This window comes from Lycorma delicatula, chromosome 1, assembly GCF_047948215.1.
Source record: "Lycorma delicatula isolate Av1 chromosome 1, ASM4794821v1, whole genome shotgun sequence".
Lineage (NCBI taxonomy): Eukaryota > Metazoa > Arthropoda > Insecta > Hemiptera > Fulgoridae > Lycorma > Lycorma delicatula.
Genome location: NC_134455.1, coordinates 198,124,304 through 198,140,587, shown reverse-complemented (window position 1 = coordinate 198,140,587; position 16,284 = coordinate 198,124,304). Strand labels below are relative to the sequence as shown.

Here is a 16,284-nt window from a genome sequence, read left to right as displayed (position 1 = left end):
TGTCGGTATTTGGCATCAGAGAACCGTCAACTATACCAAAACCCCCTAGCTCAAAAGTAACAGTGTGGTACGGTGTCTCCAAGATAGGGATTGTTGTTTCTTACGTTTTTGAAGAAGGGGAACTGCAGTTACAGTGACATCAGCGTGTTAACATCAACACATTAAACAACTTCCTTCATCCAGAACTGGAAAGACATCGGGTGAACATGAGAGAAATGTGGTTCCAACAGGATGGTGCCACAGCTCATATGACAAGAGCATCAATTGAAGTGGTTTGACAAATGTTTCCTGGACATTTCATTTCACAATTTGGCGATCTTTCTTGGCCCCCACACTCTCCTGATCTATCAATTTGTAACTTCTTTTTGTGAGACTACCTGAAATCAAGAGTGTAAGTGAACAAGTCACTCACAATTGAAGACCTGAAATTTTCATTCATCAAGAAATTGATGCTGCGATGAATGAAATGTTGGAGAAAGCCATCCAGGCCTTTGAGGAGAAGCTCCAAATTTATATCCAACAAGAAGGACGTCATTTTACTGACACTATTTTCCAAACCTAATTAAGGTATGTTGATTTCAAAAATGCAATAAAAATATTATTATTTAATGTAAAACTTATTTTTCTGTAATTAGAACAATCTAAGTTATTCAGTAGGGAAAAACATGCATTTCCTCTGCTCCACCATTTATTTAATGAAATTTTTTCCATTATTTTCAAAAGTAGAATATATTATGAAAGACCCGGGAGAACTTCATGATACATCCTAAAATATATGAAAATTTTTACTTAAAACATACTGGTACATGTAAGAAAAGACAAAAAAACTATGGATACATGTAAGTACAGCTAAGAATTTTTTTTCTGATTTTTTTATATCTCATGCGTGTGTGTATATCACACATTAATATTGTTTGATTGTTTTTTTTTAAGTAACTAAAGAATTAGTATATATTTCTTTTATAATCTATATATTGCCAATTTAAAACAAACTTCTGAGGCTTCTCATAGCAATTTGAATATTACTCTATGTACAATAAAAAGAAAAAAAAATAGTAACCTTAAAATGTCTATCTTCTCCTACATTGGTGAGGCTGTCTAGAAATGGAGAAGAAAAGAACAGTATCAACCTTAGTATTCTGTAAAAAAATTTCCTATACTTTATTAATAAAATAAAAACAAGGATGTGAAGCGTATTGATTACAAAATTTAAACAGTTATATACTTAAAATATATAATAAACAATAAGCAGATTTAAAATTTCTTTAGTATATGTGAAAACACAGACAAATAAAAAGATAGACATGCAAAAATATAATTTTTATTTACAAAACCATAGCATCTTACAAATTAAATTTCATTATCTTTTGCCACACTTGCTTTTTTTTTTGTTAATTTTAAGAGTTATCTCCACAGATATCAATGTTTTCAAGAACGTTATTGGTTGCTGCAATAAACCTTGCAGTACAAGAGAACAAATAACTCAAAGTGATGAAAACAGACCACTGGTGTTCTCACTAATCAAAGTAAAAATATCTTATGATATAAAGCCATTCATTAGCTTAAATAAGTATATCAGAAAAATTTATGCAACTATGTAGAATATAAAAAAACAAGCACAAGTACTCAAAGTGATTATGAAGCAGAACTTTGTTTAGCAGCCATCAATAAATTAATTAATGTAGCAATTTTCAGATATAATCTTTTTTATGTAAATCTGTACCTACAACAAAGATCCTTACTGACAGATGTAAGAAGTCTGCTAAAAGTATATTTTTTATGAATTTTTAATTTACCTAAAAATTGTGTTCTTTTCCAATTATGTGATCAGTGGCTGCATAAATGAAGTCTCAATACAATCATGAATATTTTGAGTTATATTGAAAACAAATATTAATCAAGAAGCATTAAAATACCAATTACAGATTTCATTAGTGAAAATGTGAAATTTTTAAATACAATTTGTAGCCTTTTCTTTAGTTTAAAATCTTAGAAAATTATTAATATACAACATACCTGACATTTTATGAAGATTAAAAATAGGCTCAGGCAAACATTTGGAAATTAGAAATTATTTAAGATTAAACTAAAAGAATTAGTTTATGAAATCATGAAGACATTTTTCAAAAAGGTTTATTAATATGAATACATTTTTTATAACTTTCAGATGAATGATAAGAGAATGTAGACAATACGTACTAAGTAATGTTGAAACAGCAATTTAAGCCAGAGATGGTATGTAATGCAAGTTGTTTGAAACTTTATGTACTACCATATTAAAAGGTTAAACCACATTCATATATTATTAGATTTCTTTATTTCTATTGTAACATTGTTTATTGGTGTTCTATAGATCTTAAGGTAGATATATTTAAAAACTAATGTTAATTCATAATTGCTTAAAAAATAATTAATATGATTATTACAATATATATATATACATATACAAAAATACTGAATTCACATCTGCTGAAGATTCACAACCTATATATATTTCTCATTCAGTGAAATTTGATTATAAATATCACTTTTATAAATTAAGATATAAGAAAGTATAATAAACAGGAGATTTTATCCAAAATTTCCACACCTTGATAAACTGATTGTTTGGCACACCACAATCCTTGAATTTCATAAATTTTCATGATGATACAGAATCAATCCACTATATAATTTAATTATTTGTAACAGGTCTGCATTCTAAATCCAACACTAAATGGTCAATATGTGGAGCATAAGATTTAACATAGTTCAAACCTTTTGTCGTAACTTTCCATGGTGTATCATGTTGCTTTAATAAGATCTCAGAGATTGTATGAACTGTATGAACAGCCCAACACAACCATTCATATTTTTTCCATAAAGAAATCTGTGGTCCTTTATAAACGCTGCATACTGTATTATCTAATGACATAACTGTAGTTCCAAATGATATGGACACTGGAAGGGCTACAGAAAAAGAATTCATTTCTAAACAGATCAGGCAATTTTCACATATTTGACAAATTTCTGACATATTACTCTCCTTTAATTCAATTCTAAATTTTGAAGTTACATTTTCATGTAGATGTAACATACCTCCACACAATTTAAGAGCACGGCAAGCGACATCCCATGATTTTCTACTAGTAGGTATTAATCCCATAATTACACGATCAGCTACATTCATCGGGCAAACATCCCGATTATCTCCCTCAAAAACTGTACATTTAATAGCAACATTATTTTTCTTTAAATTTAATTTTAAAGCAGCAACAGCATTTGGATTCCATTCACAAGCATAAACATGCGAACATTTAGTATATACCAAAAAAGGTATTGTAAAATAACCTATCCCAGCAAACAAATCAACAACCGTTTCACCTTCACAGTTTAATTTAGCTACACGATGACGCTCAGAAGCATTACCAGCACAAAACATGTTATGTTCTATGAGCCAAGTATAATGTATACCATTATCTGTATATTTGACCCACTTAGAGTTACCCCATACGACTTTAGTGTTTGGCGTTCTGTAGCCATCGCACTGTATTCTTCCTTTTAAAGCTATATTTTCAACTGCAAAAATTTTGCATACCTCAATCCAAACTTTAGATCCAGCAATATACCACTTTTCACTTCTAAAATATTTTTCATTAAAAATAACGAAATTATTGTACCTTTCCCATGAAGAAGGGATCTCATTTTTTAATTCATCTTTCCATAAATTAAGACTATTCATCACCTCAGTCAACCTTGACAGAAGGACCTGTTTTGGATTTTGGTACTTCATTGGAATATAATCGAATAAAATAGTTTCCCCCGTAAATCAAGAACAGACCTGCAAAACAAAGAAAATAAGATTATAAAACCAATTTTAAAAAATGCTTCTCTAAAAAACTTTTTAGTGAACATGCAAGTGTAGCAGATGGTTGTAAATAGCTGTATTTAGTGTAAGCAATTTTTGAATAGGCTACAAAAATATGTGACTAACTAAAATGACAATGGACCAATACAGAAATTTTTATTTTTTTATCAATCCTTTTGGCAATAGTAACTCATCATAGGTAATAACATCATTCATCATAAGAAACTACTTTTCATGTATAAATCCCTTACTGCACTTACAGATCAGTTCATACATTGACTGTGTGTTATTAACAAAGTGTATTACTATTTTGTTGTTTTAAAATAAGTAAGCGAAATGGCAATAAATCTCTTACTATAAAACAAAATATTGTAGTTTTAAAATATATATACAAAATTATTTACTTTGGAGTATTTTAAGCGAGTTTAAAATCAGTATAACTTACTATTAAAAAAATAAAAAAAATTGGCAACAACAAAATTTTCAATGATTTTTCAATCTGAAACAAAAGAGAGAAATTGAAGCAAAGACATGTGATGTTTTGGAGTAAACTGCAATAAGCTGCTGGTGTTCTAAAGTGTAGAAAAAAGTGAAAACCACAGCTGAATATTTTCTTAACAGATTTTAATTCTAAGATTTCAAGGCAGGTATATAAGGTATGGTTATTTAAATTCAGAAATGTTCATGCAGTGATCAAATAAATAATAAATGAAAAATTCTCAGAATAGACCATAAAGGTTACTCTACCTCAAGAAAAATTAAACAAATTATTAATGATAATAAATTGGAACTGTGCAAATCTAGATGAGATGAGTTTGTTTTAAAAGACAACATAAAAAAATAAACAAGCAATAAAATAACACCCCAGAACATAAGATCCATAAAAAACTTATGCTAATGCATCAAAATTCACCTAGCTGCAAATGATGCTGATAATTGGTTTTTTACAAATAAATTTTTATAATTAAATAAAGAGAACACTCAAAAAATGTTGTTTAGTTAAGACCCATGCCCACTAGATTCTGTTTTATCAAAATACTTGGTAACGGTTGGATAAACCAATCTGAAACATACTAATTTTTTTGGCAATAAATTGCCAAAAGCAATTTATGTTTTATGTAAAATTTTTTTAATATGTCTCCCCTTTTACAGTGTATTCAAAAATTAAATATACTCCTATAAAACTCAATTATATGTTGAGGAAGTGTATCCCATACGCTGCAATTAACGTTTTCTGCGAAGGTTGGTAATATGTTGTGTGCAGTTTCCTTCTGCAAGCCAGTCAGACTGGTGACTTTGAGAAGAGGTGTGTCTGGTTTTTTGCTGTTCATTGTGTTTTCACTGCTTTGAACAGTTGATATCATGTTTTTCTGTGTATGCTTAGATTGGTGCTAACTTTAGAAGAGTGAATATTTCTTGAATAATACGTCTTCCATGAGTGTGGTAAGTACAAGCAGACAGTGAAAGGTCAGTTTTCCATTAGAATTCCAAATATACAGATTCCTAATCAATAAAGTGTAAGAACACAAATTGAGAAATTTAGGAGATGGGAGGATCGGTAAAGGACTATGAGCGAAGTGGCTAGATCATCAGTACTTGATGAAGATAAACTATAAGACATACAGCTGCTAAGCAACATAGTCCCAACAAGTCCATGCGAAAGTTGGTCCAAAGAAAAACATCAAAATTATAACTCACACAAACCAATTTGAAAGCTCAGCCTCATCACACATTTCTAAAAGCAGTTCAAAAGTTATCGGCTGCAGACAGAGGAAAGCAAATTCAATAGTGTGAACAGTTTCTAGCAGACAATTCTGATGATATTTTGGACTATGTTTTCTATATTGAAGAGGTATGGTTCAATTTATTACCGGAAATTATTAATGTAAGATAGTTAACGTAACTTGGGTACTGCACCGAGGTTGTGACTATCACACATTATTTTTGGTCCTCCAGGTCAAATCTGAAAGTTGTGATATTTTTCTAATTACTAACTAAACATTCGCCAAGTTATAATTCTTCAAACCTTCAATCTTTAAAACATAATTAATACAAAAAAGGGAATTATTTAAGCTACAAATATTATACAACTGGGTTCACAACAATGGATATCTCCACATCTTGGAAGTAATATTTCAATTAATTTTATATTTAATTACTACCATTGATTTAAGTGATTTATTGGTTATATAATGTGATTTATTGTGTTTATATTGCTATTAATGTATATCATTAACTTAAGGCTTTGTATATTATGGACAAGGAATAATCGTCCTGACATGAGTGTTTTGTGTCACTATACTGATTATAAAGATATGAAATTAAATATAATTATCAGTAATAGAGGTCAACTTATCAAAAAGGGTAAACAAAATACAACGTATAAATCATGTAACAATAATTATAAAGATAATATTGTTAGTGGCTGTAGTTATAATGATATAAAGGTTTTTTTCAATATATATCCATAATAAAAAGAATTATTAGCATTAGGTTATATAACAAATTTGATGTACATCAACTGCAAATATACATTTATATATCATTTATATTATAAATCACCTCCATGATATATTTGATATAACATCACCTGCAACTTTATTTAATACATTGGAAGAAAATCATGATGACCTTATGAATAATGTTTATAAAACTGCTGCTCAATTTACTGAAGAAAAAATTGACTGAAGATTCTGACGTATTTCAAAAATCTGTTAAATTTGAAATTAAACCTATAAATTTAAGTAATAACTCACAATTCTTTCATTTATTTGTAAGTATTAATCTTACAATGCAAAGATTACCACAGAATTTCATAAAAAAGGGTTTCAGAAGCATTAGCTATTGTTTACGAAATTATACTTCTAATAAAAGGGACATTAATAAATGTACAAAACCATCAATTATTAAACAATCCTGTTACTTTTAACCCACTATCTCAACCACATGTTGTTACTAAAGATTCACAGTCATTAAAGAAAGAGAAACATCTATAGAGAAATCTAATGAAATAAACAAACTTAATTCAATCAGAAAAAAAATACAAAAAATAATAATAGTAATATTTTTAATAATTAAGGCATCCTGGAATAGTCACTTTAATATTGGAGGGACAGGGAGAAGGAAAAATTGTGTAGGCAGGCAACGTTTGGAATATGTAAAACAAATTGTTAGAAATATAGGATGTAGGGGGTATACCAAAATGAAACGACTATCACTAGATAGGGAATCTTGGAGAGCTGCAGCAAACCAGTCAAATGACTGAAGACAAAAAAAAATGTAATAATTACATTGAATGTGATATAGTAAGAGTAATTTTAATGTTTATTGATTGAATCTCCGATTAATTCTAATTATAATCCATATGAGTGCAATAATAACAATTATTGCAAGCGAATATCTAGTAATCAAAGTTTGTTATCAAGTTAATTTTGAAGACTGAAACCTTTTAAATTTAAGCTCAGACACTTCAAGTGGTCTCCAAATTTGATATCAACAGTTTACCTACAGTAAGTTCAATATGTATGGTCAAGGTACATATTTCGATTGTTACCACAAACTATTAAATTGGCCAAGTTCTTATACAGATGAAACATTTCATAGAGGCAATAGCCCAGTATTCTTTCCAGATGAAAATATTAATATTATTTAATGTACATGATAAATTAAAAATATTGCAAAATCACTGTTAGAAATAAAAATTGAATTGAATTAATAACAATTAAATCATTTAGTAACAACTGAAAATAATTCTGAAACTTTAGGTAATGTTAATCATCATGAATGATGATACTGATGACCTGATATACAAGGATAAACATGTTGATCAAATCGATGAAATAATTGTTGATTCAATTAGTAAATCATTCAATAAAGGATACTAATTCTGATGTTTTAGTAAGGCATTAAAAATGACTTATAGAGAAGAAAGGATTAATGAAACTATGATTATTATCATGACTGATGAATAGTCACTCGTATTTCTGAATGAAGTTAGCAATGTTTATCCATAAACATCCACAAACAATCTGGTTGACAGCAGTATATATATTGAACACTAAATACACTACGTTTCAAAAATGAAAATGGAATTTATTCACACAAGAAGAAACATTCTAATAATTATTAAATCATAAAAAACTTTTTCAAAACTATTTGAATGATTTCTATGCAGAACATGATCACTATACAAAGTTTCAAAAATTATTTCTCAATTGATAGCATAAATTTAGCTGAACCATTTTTTAGTTAAAGTTAGTTATTTATGACCTCCAGTATTTTCTTCTGAAGATCAACTTAAGTAAGTATATACAGCATCATTGCAAAACAGATAATTCATTTAATATGCTCTAATATAAAAAGAGAAATATATAAAAACAGCATTTAAGAATACAGGATAGAAATTCAAATTCACATACATAATACCAACATTTAACTATAGCAGAAAAAATATCAACAGAAATCATGCTTTCATGAACTAAGAAAAATAGTAATTTTATTGCAACTATGCTATTCATAATAATATAATAATAATAACAGTAATGATATTTAAATATAGCTACTTCTACTATTACTAACGGTATTAATACATTTGAACATCAGTTATATAATGTAGACATAAACAAAAAAAATTAGTAAATGTAGTAATTGATAAAAATATTAACAAATCATTCACAACAAATATATAAAATGAATTTAAATACGAAAATAATATCAAATCTATAAATATTAAGCAAGGCAGTTAATTCATTACATTTTATTTTATCCAGCTCCAGTTAATGTTACAATAAGTCGAGCATTAATCCAAACACTTGATTCAAACAAAGATGTCAGAACATGTAATGTTGATGATGAACTAAGAACGCGTTTGACAATAAAATGTATAATTAAAGATTTGATATCAAGGCTTGATGCACCTACTGATTTACCTATATATCTGCTAAATTCATTTGATGTTCAAATAATAGATTCTACCTTATTATTGTTAAATCAACATTCATTGTTAGAAATGTATACTACAGCTGAAATTAATTCTGTAGAACTGACTGATGATCTGTTTTTTAATCTATTTGAGTTTTTATTTATATTAATGATTTGATTCCATCTAAGCATTTAAATATATTTAATCGCGATAAATTAATATTTGGAAATTCTGCTGATTCATAGAATTTAATATATTATTTTATACTTATTTATTTAATATATCTAATAAGATTTATGTTTCATCAAAAAAAAGAGGACAGTGTTTAAAATGCTTTAATTTAAACAAAGCCCAGATTCAACATCTTGGTTAGTTATCACTTTCTCGAGTAATTCCTTCACCAACATTTTCTGCTTACACCACACCCTTAATTAAACTAATAATTCGTTATGGCAGGCAGATGTTACTTTAAATAACTTTAAATAATTTGTTATGGCAGGCAGAGGTTAGAAACTTTAATAAGTCATACATCACCCTTATTCCCATTTTGGTGATTCATGGAAGAGTGCAATTAAAATCATTAATTATCATATTACACCTTTTTAACAAATAGAAGCCTGTTTCAACTTCTGTCCTACTTTTCTTATTTATATAAACATTATTACAGAACCACTATCTTTAGGACACTTTCTTATGTAATGTCTACACAGATCTTTGAACCCAATAACAAAGGGTTGAAATTGTTTGCTTACGCCGTTGGCAAAAATTCTCTCAAAAAGTGATTCATTCAATATGGACATGATGGTCTAATTACTTACACATGTAATGCAAATAAAGAAATGGCACCCAGATTTAACAGGTTTCTAACAACCTAGCAACGATTGCTGATTACATATAATTAATGGTCATTAAGAAAACCTTTCCATAAATTATGTTTGCTGCCAGTGTCTGATGATTAACTGAATATTATTTATTAAAATTGAAAAAATTTCATAACATCGTAAGTAAATGATAATATTTTTAAAATAAGAGTTTCAATGATTTTTTTTATATTGTACTTTATTAATGTGCTTCTCAAATGTGATTTTTAGTATATTCATAAATGTTGTATATTATTATTATTATAACCCAATACTGCATATTTATATCAATGTATTTATATCCTATTCATATGGTTCCTCTCTTCTAAACACTTTACAGACTAATTATTATACTACATTCACATGTACATACATACTAAGCTAAGGCACATATGCAAACGATAAATGCATACAGCATAAACAAACACACACATTTACTATTTATTGTTGACATGTATTAAGGTGCAATAAGTCATACCATATTTATTATTGAATTATTATGAGTTATTATATGAGAGTATTTACACATAATTTGCCAATGGCATCATAATTGCTCTGGCCACTGGATACGCCTTCTCAGTATTAAGTACCCACACAAACAACGTATTCTAAAGAAATCCTAAATCTATAAAATTCTAGATATAAGTAACCATGTATTTCAGATCACTAATATATTTATACATATACCGTACTTGTTAACCAAGTTGATTTGACCGAGCATTATAATTATTGTTTATAATTACTATTATGTATTCAATCATATTATATAATCGTTATACCTGACTAAACTGTTTGTTATACCTTAAGATATACTGAGTTATATTATTTGTATAATTTATTTTCATATTGTTAACTATTATAACATTTATGTAACTTATTATGAAATAATTTAATTATTATTAATCTTATGTTATTAAAAAAAAAACTTTTATTCTGACAGGCAGTTAAAAGATTCATTTTCTTTCTTTTTCTTTTTAATTAATGTAAATAAACAACAGATTCCTCTTAATCACTAAATAAAGATATTATGTTGGCTTATTAAACCAGCTGATGATATATATTCTATTTTAACTTAAAATGTATTGTTTACTACTACCTTTTATTACTATCTACACATATAAACATGTCTAGCTAAACAAATTTCTAAACCATGTAAAATTAATATAATTTTAAACTTAAGCTAACCTCAAATAATATAAAAGTGAATGGAATAAAGTTAATAAAAATGATGTGGCTTTTAAGTAAATAAAAAGTATATTTAATAAACATTTGAAACACTGGCAATTATTAATGTAAGATAGTTAACATAATTTAGGTACTGCACTGAGGCTGTGTGTTATACATTATTACTGTGGAGTTATTCTACTAGGATATATAGCTTGTTGCTAATACAGAAAAATGTAGGCAGACAAGTATCCAGCTCTGAGTGTATTAACTAATTCTAATCTCTTATCAAATCAAAGATTGTGACAATTTTTATTCTATATAAAAATATAGAAATGAATTTTATGGAAATAAAGAATTTAGAGTACTTAGATTAGGTCTGACATTCATGATGATGAAATGAGGAGTAAATCCTTAACAAAAATTTTGTATTGTCTACATAAAACCAAATAATCACCATAAAACTTTTGTAATTAGGTTTTTCAATAAACTCTAGAGGACATAGCTGATGGGAGAGTTCACTGTGGTTTCAAGTCAGGGTCATTCACTAGATGGATATTTTTATTTTAATTAAATTATCTATAATTATAGATGAACTGGTGTACATTTATATATATGAACACATCATGTACACCAGTACATAATGTACAAACATAATAACACCAAACAAAAATTTTAAATAAAGCTTTAATCTAATTACACTAATAAGATATTGTCAAGTAAACATGTCATTATACAATAGATAAAATCAAATCCCTTACATTCAGCAAAATACATACAATAAAAAAAGCAACTAAAATATAATAAATGAGTAAAAATTAAACACAACTAAATTATAGAAACAATAGATTTTAATTATTTATGCATTTAATTTATATTAAACAATAACATTTCATTATCTACTAATAGACTGTAATAGCCTAACAATTTATTTTACAGCTGTGACTGGCAAAGTAAACACATCTCTATAGTATTAAATATTTTAAATTGTTTCTAATTAAATTTCCTATAACATTCTGATTGAAGCAGACGTTTCTGCAAAAGTAATAAACATGGATAAAAAACAAAAGCAGCAAGAGCAAAATAATCAATTTTAATAAATAATTACATTCTGCTGCTAAAATTAAATTTGCTGAACCATTTAGTTCATATTTGTTAAAATAAGTATTCAGAAAAGGAAATGAAATTAAAATGGTTTAGACTGTTTGAAATTTAACTTAAGAGATACTATTTACATTGTTGCAGAAGTGTAGAAGTCCATAAAAAAATTTGACTGAAAAAGGATTGAGTGACTAAATATTTTATTTTTATCAGTTCATAATAATAAGTTATAAACATGTAAAGAATGCATTTAGCTCAAAGTAACATAAAAATGGTTGGAAACAAGTAGAATAAATTAAGAAATTAATGTATCATTGTACCAAGAAATGAACACAGCAATGTAGCACAAGTTGGTTTTTCAAATATCAGTGTAGGTATTAGTTACAGATGATCATGAATGAAGATGTCGGCACAATGTAAAAAGCATATAAATACAAAAGCAAAAATCTAATTACACCAATAGGATATTGTCAAGTAAACACGACATATTATGAAAACAATGGCCATCATGTATGAGAAAGCAATGTGCATACTATGTTTTCATAAAAGCAAATCTGTTATTACTGTATGTAGACATTTTTATATAGAGTTGGGCCATCCTCTTCATAAAAGCTTTATTAAATATTGGTATCAGCAGTTTAAGAATACAGGAAGTAGTAGTACACAAAAAAAATGCTGGCAGACCTACTGTCTTCGAGGAAGTTATGGACTGAGGAAGAGAAACTTTTCAGAGAAGTAAGGTAAGTCAATTTTTTGTGTAATTTTATAACTGGAAATACCACAATCAACAACTGTGGAGGTTCTACACAAGCATATAAAACTTCATGCATACAAAATTCCTTTGGTACATGCAATGTTACAGGAGTATACATTACCTCAAACTGAACATTGGTAATCCAACATTTACTTACAACCAGATGGTACACCACCACACAGCGATTTACATGTTAGACTACCTACATGAACAATTTTCTCAGCATTGGATTGGCCATGATGGACCAATTCCCAGGCCACCTTCATCTCCTGACGTTACACCACTCAATTTATTTATTTGGGGATTTGTCAAAGACAGAGTGTATGCAACAAAGGTTGTCAAAATCAATGAACTAAAAAGAATTGGAGGTGTAATAATGGAATAACTTTGGATGAAATATGCGTGAAATCGAATATCTAGACATTTTAGTGCCACAAAAGATGCTCATATAGAACTTGTTTTAAGTTAATAAATGTTGTAAATTAAACTGTTTAAAATGTCCTATTCAACAATAAAATAAGCATGTTTTAACACTACTTTGTTACTTTTTTTATTAACACCTAAAATTCACTGATCATGATCATACATTTATTTATAATCACCTGCATATAAAATACGTTTCTAGTACATGTTTTAATGTAACGGAGCTTAATGTGAAAAAAATAGAAAGATATAATAGTACTAAGCTAAGTAACAATTATTTTTATAAACAATAGAAAATATAATACATTAATTTGTATTACTAACTGTAGGGCTAACATTTTTATTGTATAAGTAATATTATGATAAAAAACTTTTGAAAATCGTAAAACTAATAATATTCTGTTACACTGATAAATGATAAGTCATAAAATTTAGTACTTTTTAATCAATAAATTGCTCCGTAAACACACAAGAATTTGTGATCAATGTAATTGACCATGTATATATGTTTTATGTAATTTTTGAGACTATTTGTGCAAATATAAAACTTACATTTTATATTCCCACTTATGATAATAATTGAACTATGTTATATAAAAATCGGTGATCAAATATCACTTAAACAATTTTTTATTAGACTTCTTTTTTTTAAGGTATATAAAATATTTGTAACAAACATTTTTTTTTTTTAAAGGTATTTACTCATATATTTAAAGCAATATAATTAATTTATGAGCAACTACTGTTAAAATTTACAAAAACTGCACATTTAATGTAATTCATTTTGTAAATGAGGTTTGAAATATGCTAAAAACAGATTGCCATTTTTAGAAAACAAATGAGCAATGGTTTTAAAATGAGATTCTAAAAAGTAACCAAAATATTAAATCTGGATTTTATTTATTGCATACACCGAATTTAATTTTAATTAGAGACTGCACAGATCATAGAGAAATGTGAAGAAGGAACCCCAATTAACATTTAATACAGGTGTAATATTAAGAAGATAAAGTAACATTGTTTCTTTTGGTTTTCTTCTATAAAATATGGTTGAAAATTTCATAACTTTAATAAAAATTACCGTAAAAATGTTTCAAGTTGTTAATAAGTAATTGTTTCAATTATTTAAATACAACGAAACAGAAAAATGTGGCAGAAGTAAATTCCCGTTAATCCAAACCCAAATTAATCAGTCTACATATTTCTTAAATCCCAGTTCAGCTTCGTTTATTTCTAAACTTGTTAGTCAACAAAATTGATAATACTATAAACAATATCAAATAAGAGCATCAGGCTCTAATTAAAGAGATTGCTACCACTTCTACTCTGCTCATTTAAAATGCAAATCTACTACGGAGTTATCAAAATTAAGTTTTGGGCTTAATCAAGATGGCAAGAAGTAACCTGTTGAATGACCATAAATTGTATTAACCAATGAACAGTATAACGCAACTCATACTTTTTAAATTATTATTTATACAGACGTACTTGCTGGATCGCAGATCTGAGTGGATTTTAAAAATTTCTGTTTCATAACCTATATCCACTTGCAATATTTGGAAAGGAATAACATATAATTTCACACGAAAGAATACAACTCCAGCAATTTATAAAAACTTAAGTTGGTTACTGAAACTGGATAATAAAAAAAAATAGTGTAATATTTATAACAGCAACTATACGTTGAAACTGATTAAAACAATACTATAAGATATAAGACCAAATACACACCAACACTGATATCGTTCACTTTCAGATGGTTCTTCTGAGAGCACTTCGCTAGATCATAACGTATACAAAGGTTATACCATTTGAAAATTAAACTTTCGAAAAGTATAAGAATTAAAATAAAAATATTCACTGTTATAAATTAATTAGGGTTCCGTTAATTGGATGTTACACTGATTGTACCATTCTAAAAAACTAAAATTTAGAACACATCGTTCTCAACTGTACATGACTTATCGTAATCAGTTTTATATCAGCAATTACAGTTTTTTCTATTTCTTTATTAACGGGTGGGGGGGGGCACCACAAATATAGTATTTCTATATTTCAGTGGGGGCACTCGATTTTTACATTTTTCTTACTTATAACATTGATTATATCAACCCTTCAGTGCATCGTGTATCATATTTGATGTTCTTTCTATTTTGTAGCATTGGCTCAATCTGTTGGATAATTTAGTAACTATTTTCGTTCTCGCATTTTTTTAAGCTGTCCTGATTTTGAATGATTTTCGTCTGCTGACTTGTTAGTAGGCTGAATTGGGGTATCTTCTTGAATCCTATTTTTAATTCCTACATTGGTTGCTCCCAGTATCTGATGAAATACAGGATTTTCATGAATTTCAAGTAACTCAAGGAGGTTTGATTCCCATTTTAGTAATTTCACTGCTCTATTCCCACTTTTATTTTCGTCAGTTTTCTTTTTAAGGTCTGTTTTCATGTTATTTAATTTTTTTTTAGTTTTTCTAGTGTAATTGATTTCCCCGCACTTTTCTGATATTCCTTCTGAATAGTGTTCTATGGTTTTTCTTTGGCAGCAATTCTTTTAGAACTCATAGACCGGTCTAAAACAACGGTGTTGTCTTTAAGAATATTTACCAAATACATTCTGCTACTTTCTGACGCAGATGGCTCTACTGGTTCTTGTACTTCGAAATTAGTCTCTTCACTAGACATGATGATGTTTGCTAAAAGACTGGCATGCAAACGGTGCTGGATTGATTAAAACAAAAGAAACGTTTGATTTATTGACAAACGTGTCTGAACATGATGTTGTACAGGATATGAATCGTATAAGTGTTTACTTGATAAGTAAAGAGAATACTGGATAAGTAAAAGCAAAATGGGAAAACTACTTGCAAATACGTGGACAACTACAAATGTTACAACTGTTTACTTATAAGTATTAGTAAAAGATTATTCAATTTACTCAAGGGTTTACTTTACTTGACCAGTATTTACTTTAAAGTAAAAAATATAGTTTATTCACTTCACTAAATGTATCGTGCAGTAAATGTAATATTTGTATAATAATACGACAATCGTTTTTATACTTTATACCCTCTGAAACTATAATGTGCGTGGATTTTGTTGATTGGGTGAAAGTAGCTGTTTTTATATTAATTTTTTTTAAGTAAAGTATTGTAATCGCAAAAAATTTCGGTTTTCAAATTTCAATGGAAATATCCTTTTTTACTAGTTTCGGT

The 16,284-nt window shown here is 27.9% G+C and overlaps 1 protein-coding gene across 5 annotated transcripts; it reads right to left on the bottom strand.

Moving 5' to 3' along the window:
* Positions 1-1,305: 1,305 nt before the first annotated feature.
* On the bottom strand, positions 1,306-15,048 carry LOC142327194 (tRNA wybutosine-synthesizing protein 2 homolog). 5 transcript variants are annotated; one of them, XM_075370067.1, is made up of 2 exons: positions 14,802-15,048; positions 1,306-3,820 (listed from the first exon to the last, which is right to left on the bottom strand). In XM_075370067.1, the coding sequence occupies exon 2, from the start codon at positions 3,770-3,772 to the stop codon at positions 2,675-2,677; it is 1,098 nt and encodes a 365-aa protein (XP_075226182.1). In that variant the 5' UTR covers positions 3,773-3,820; positions 14,802-15,048; the 3' UTR covers positions 1,306-2,674. The 5 variants fall into 5 exon arrangements, with proteins under 5 accessions (XP_075226182.1, XP_075226183.1, XP_075226181.1 ...); XM_075370068.1 differs by lacking the exon at positions 14,802-15,048 and adding an exon at positions 14,530-14,795; XM_075370066.1 differs by lacking the exon at positions 14,802-15,048 and adding an exon at positions 14,559-14,795.
* Positions 15,049-16,284: the final 1,236 nt, after the last annotated feature.

Excerpts from the sequence above, each read along its gene's own strand:
- LOC142327194 (XM_075370067.1), bottom strand. The coding sequence starts at position 3,772 with ATGAAGTACCAAAATCCAAAACAGGTCCTTCTGTCAAGGTTGACTGAG.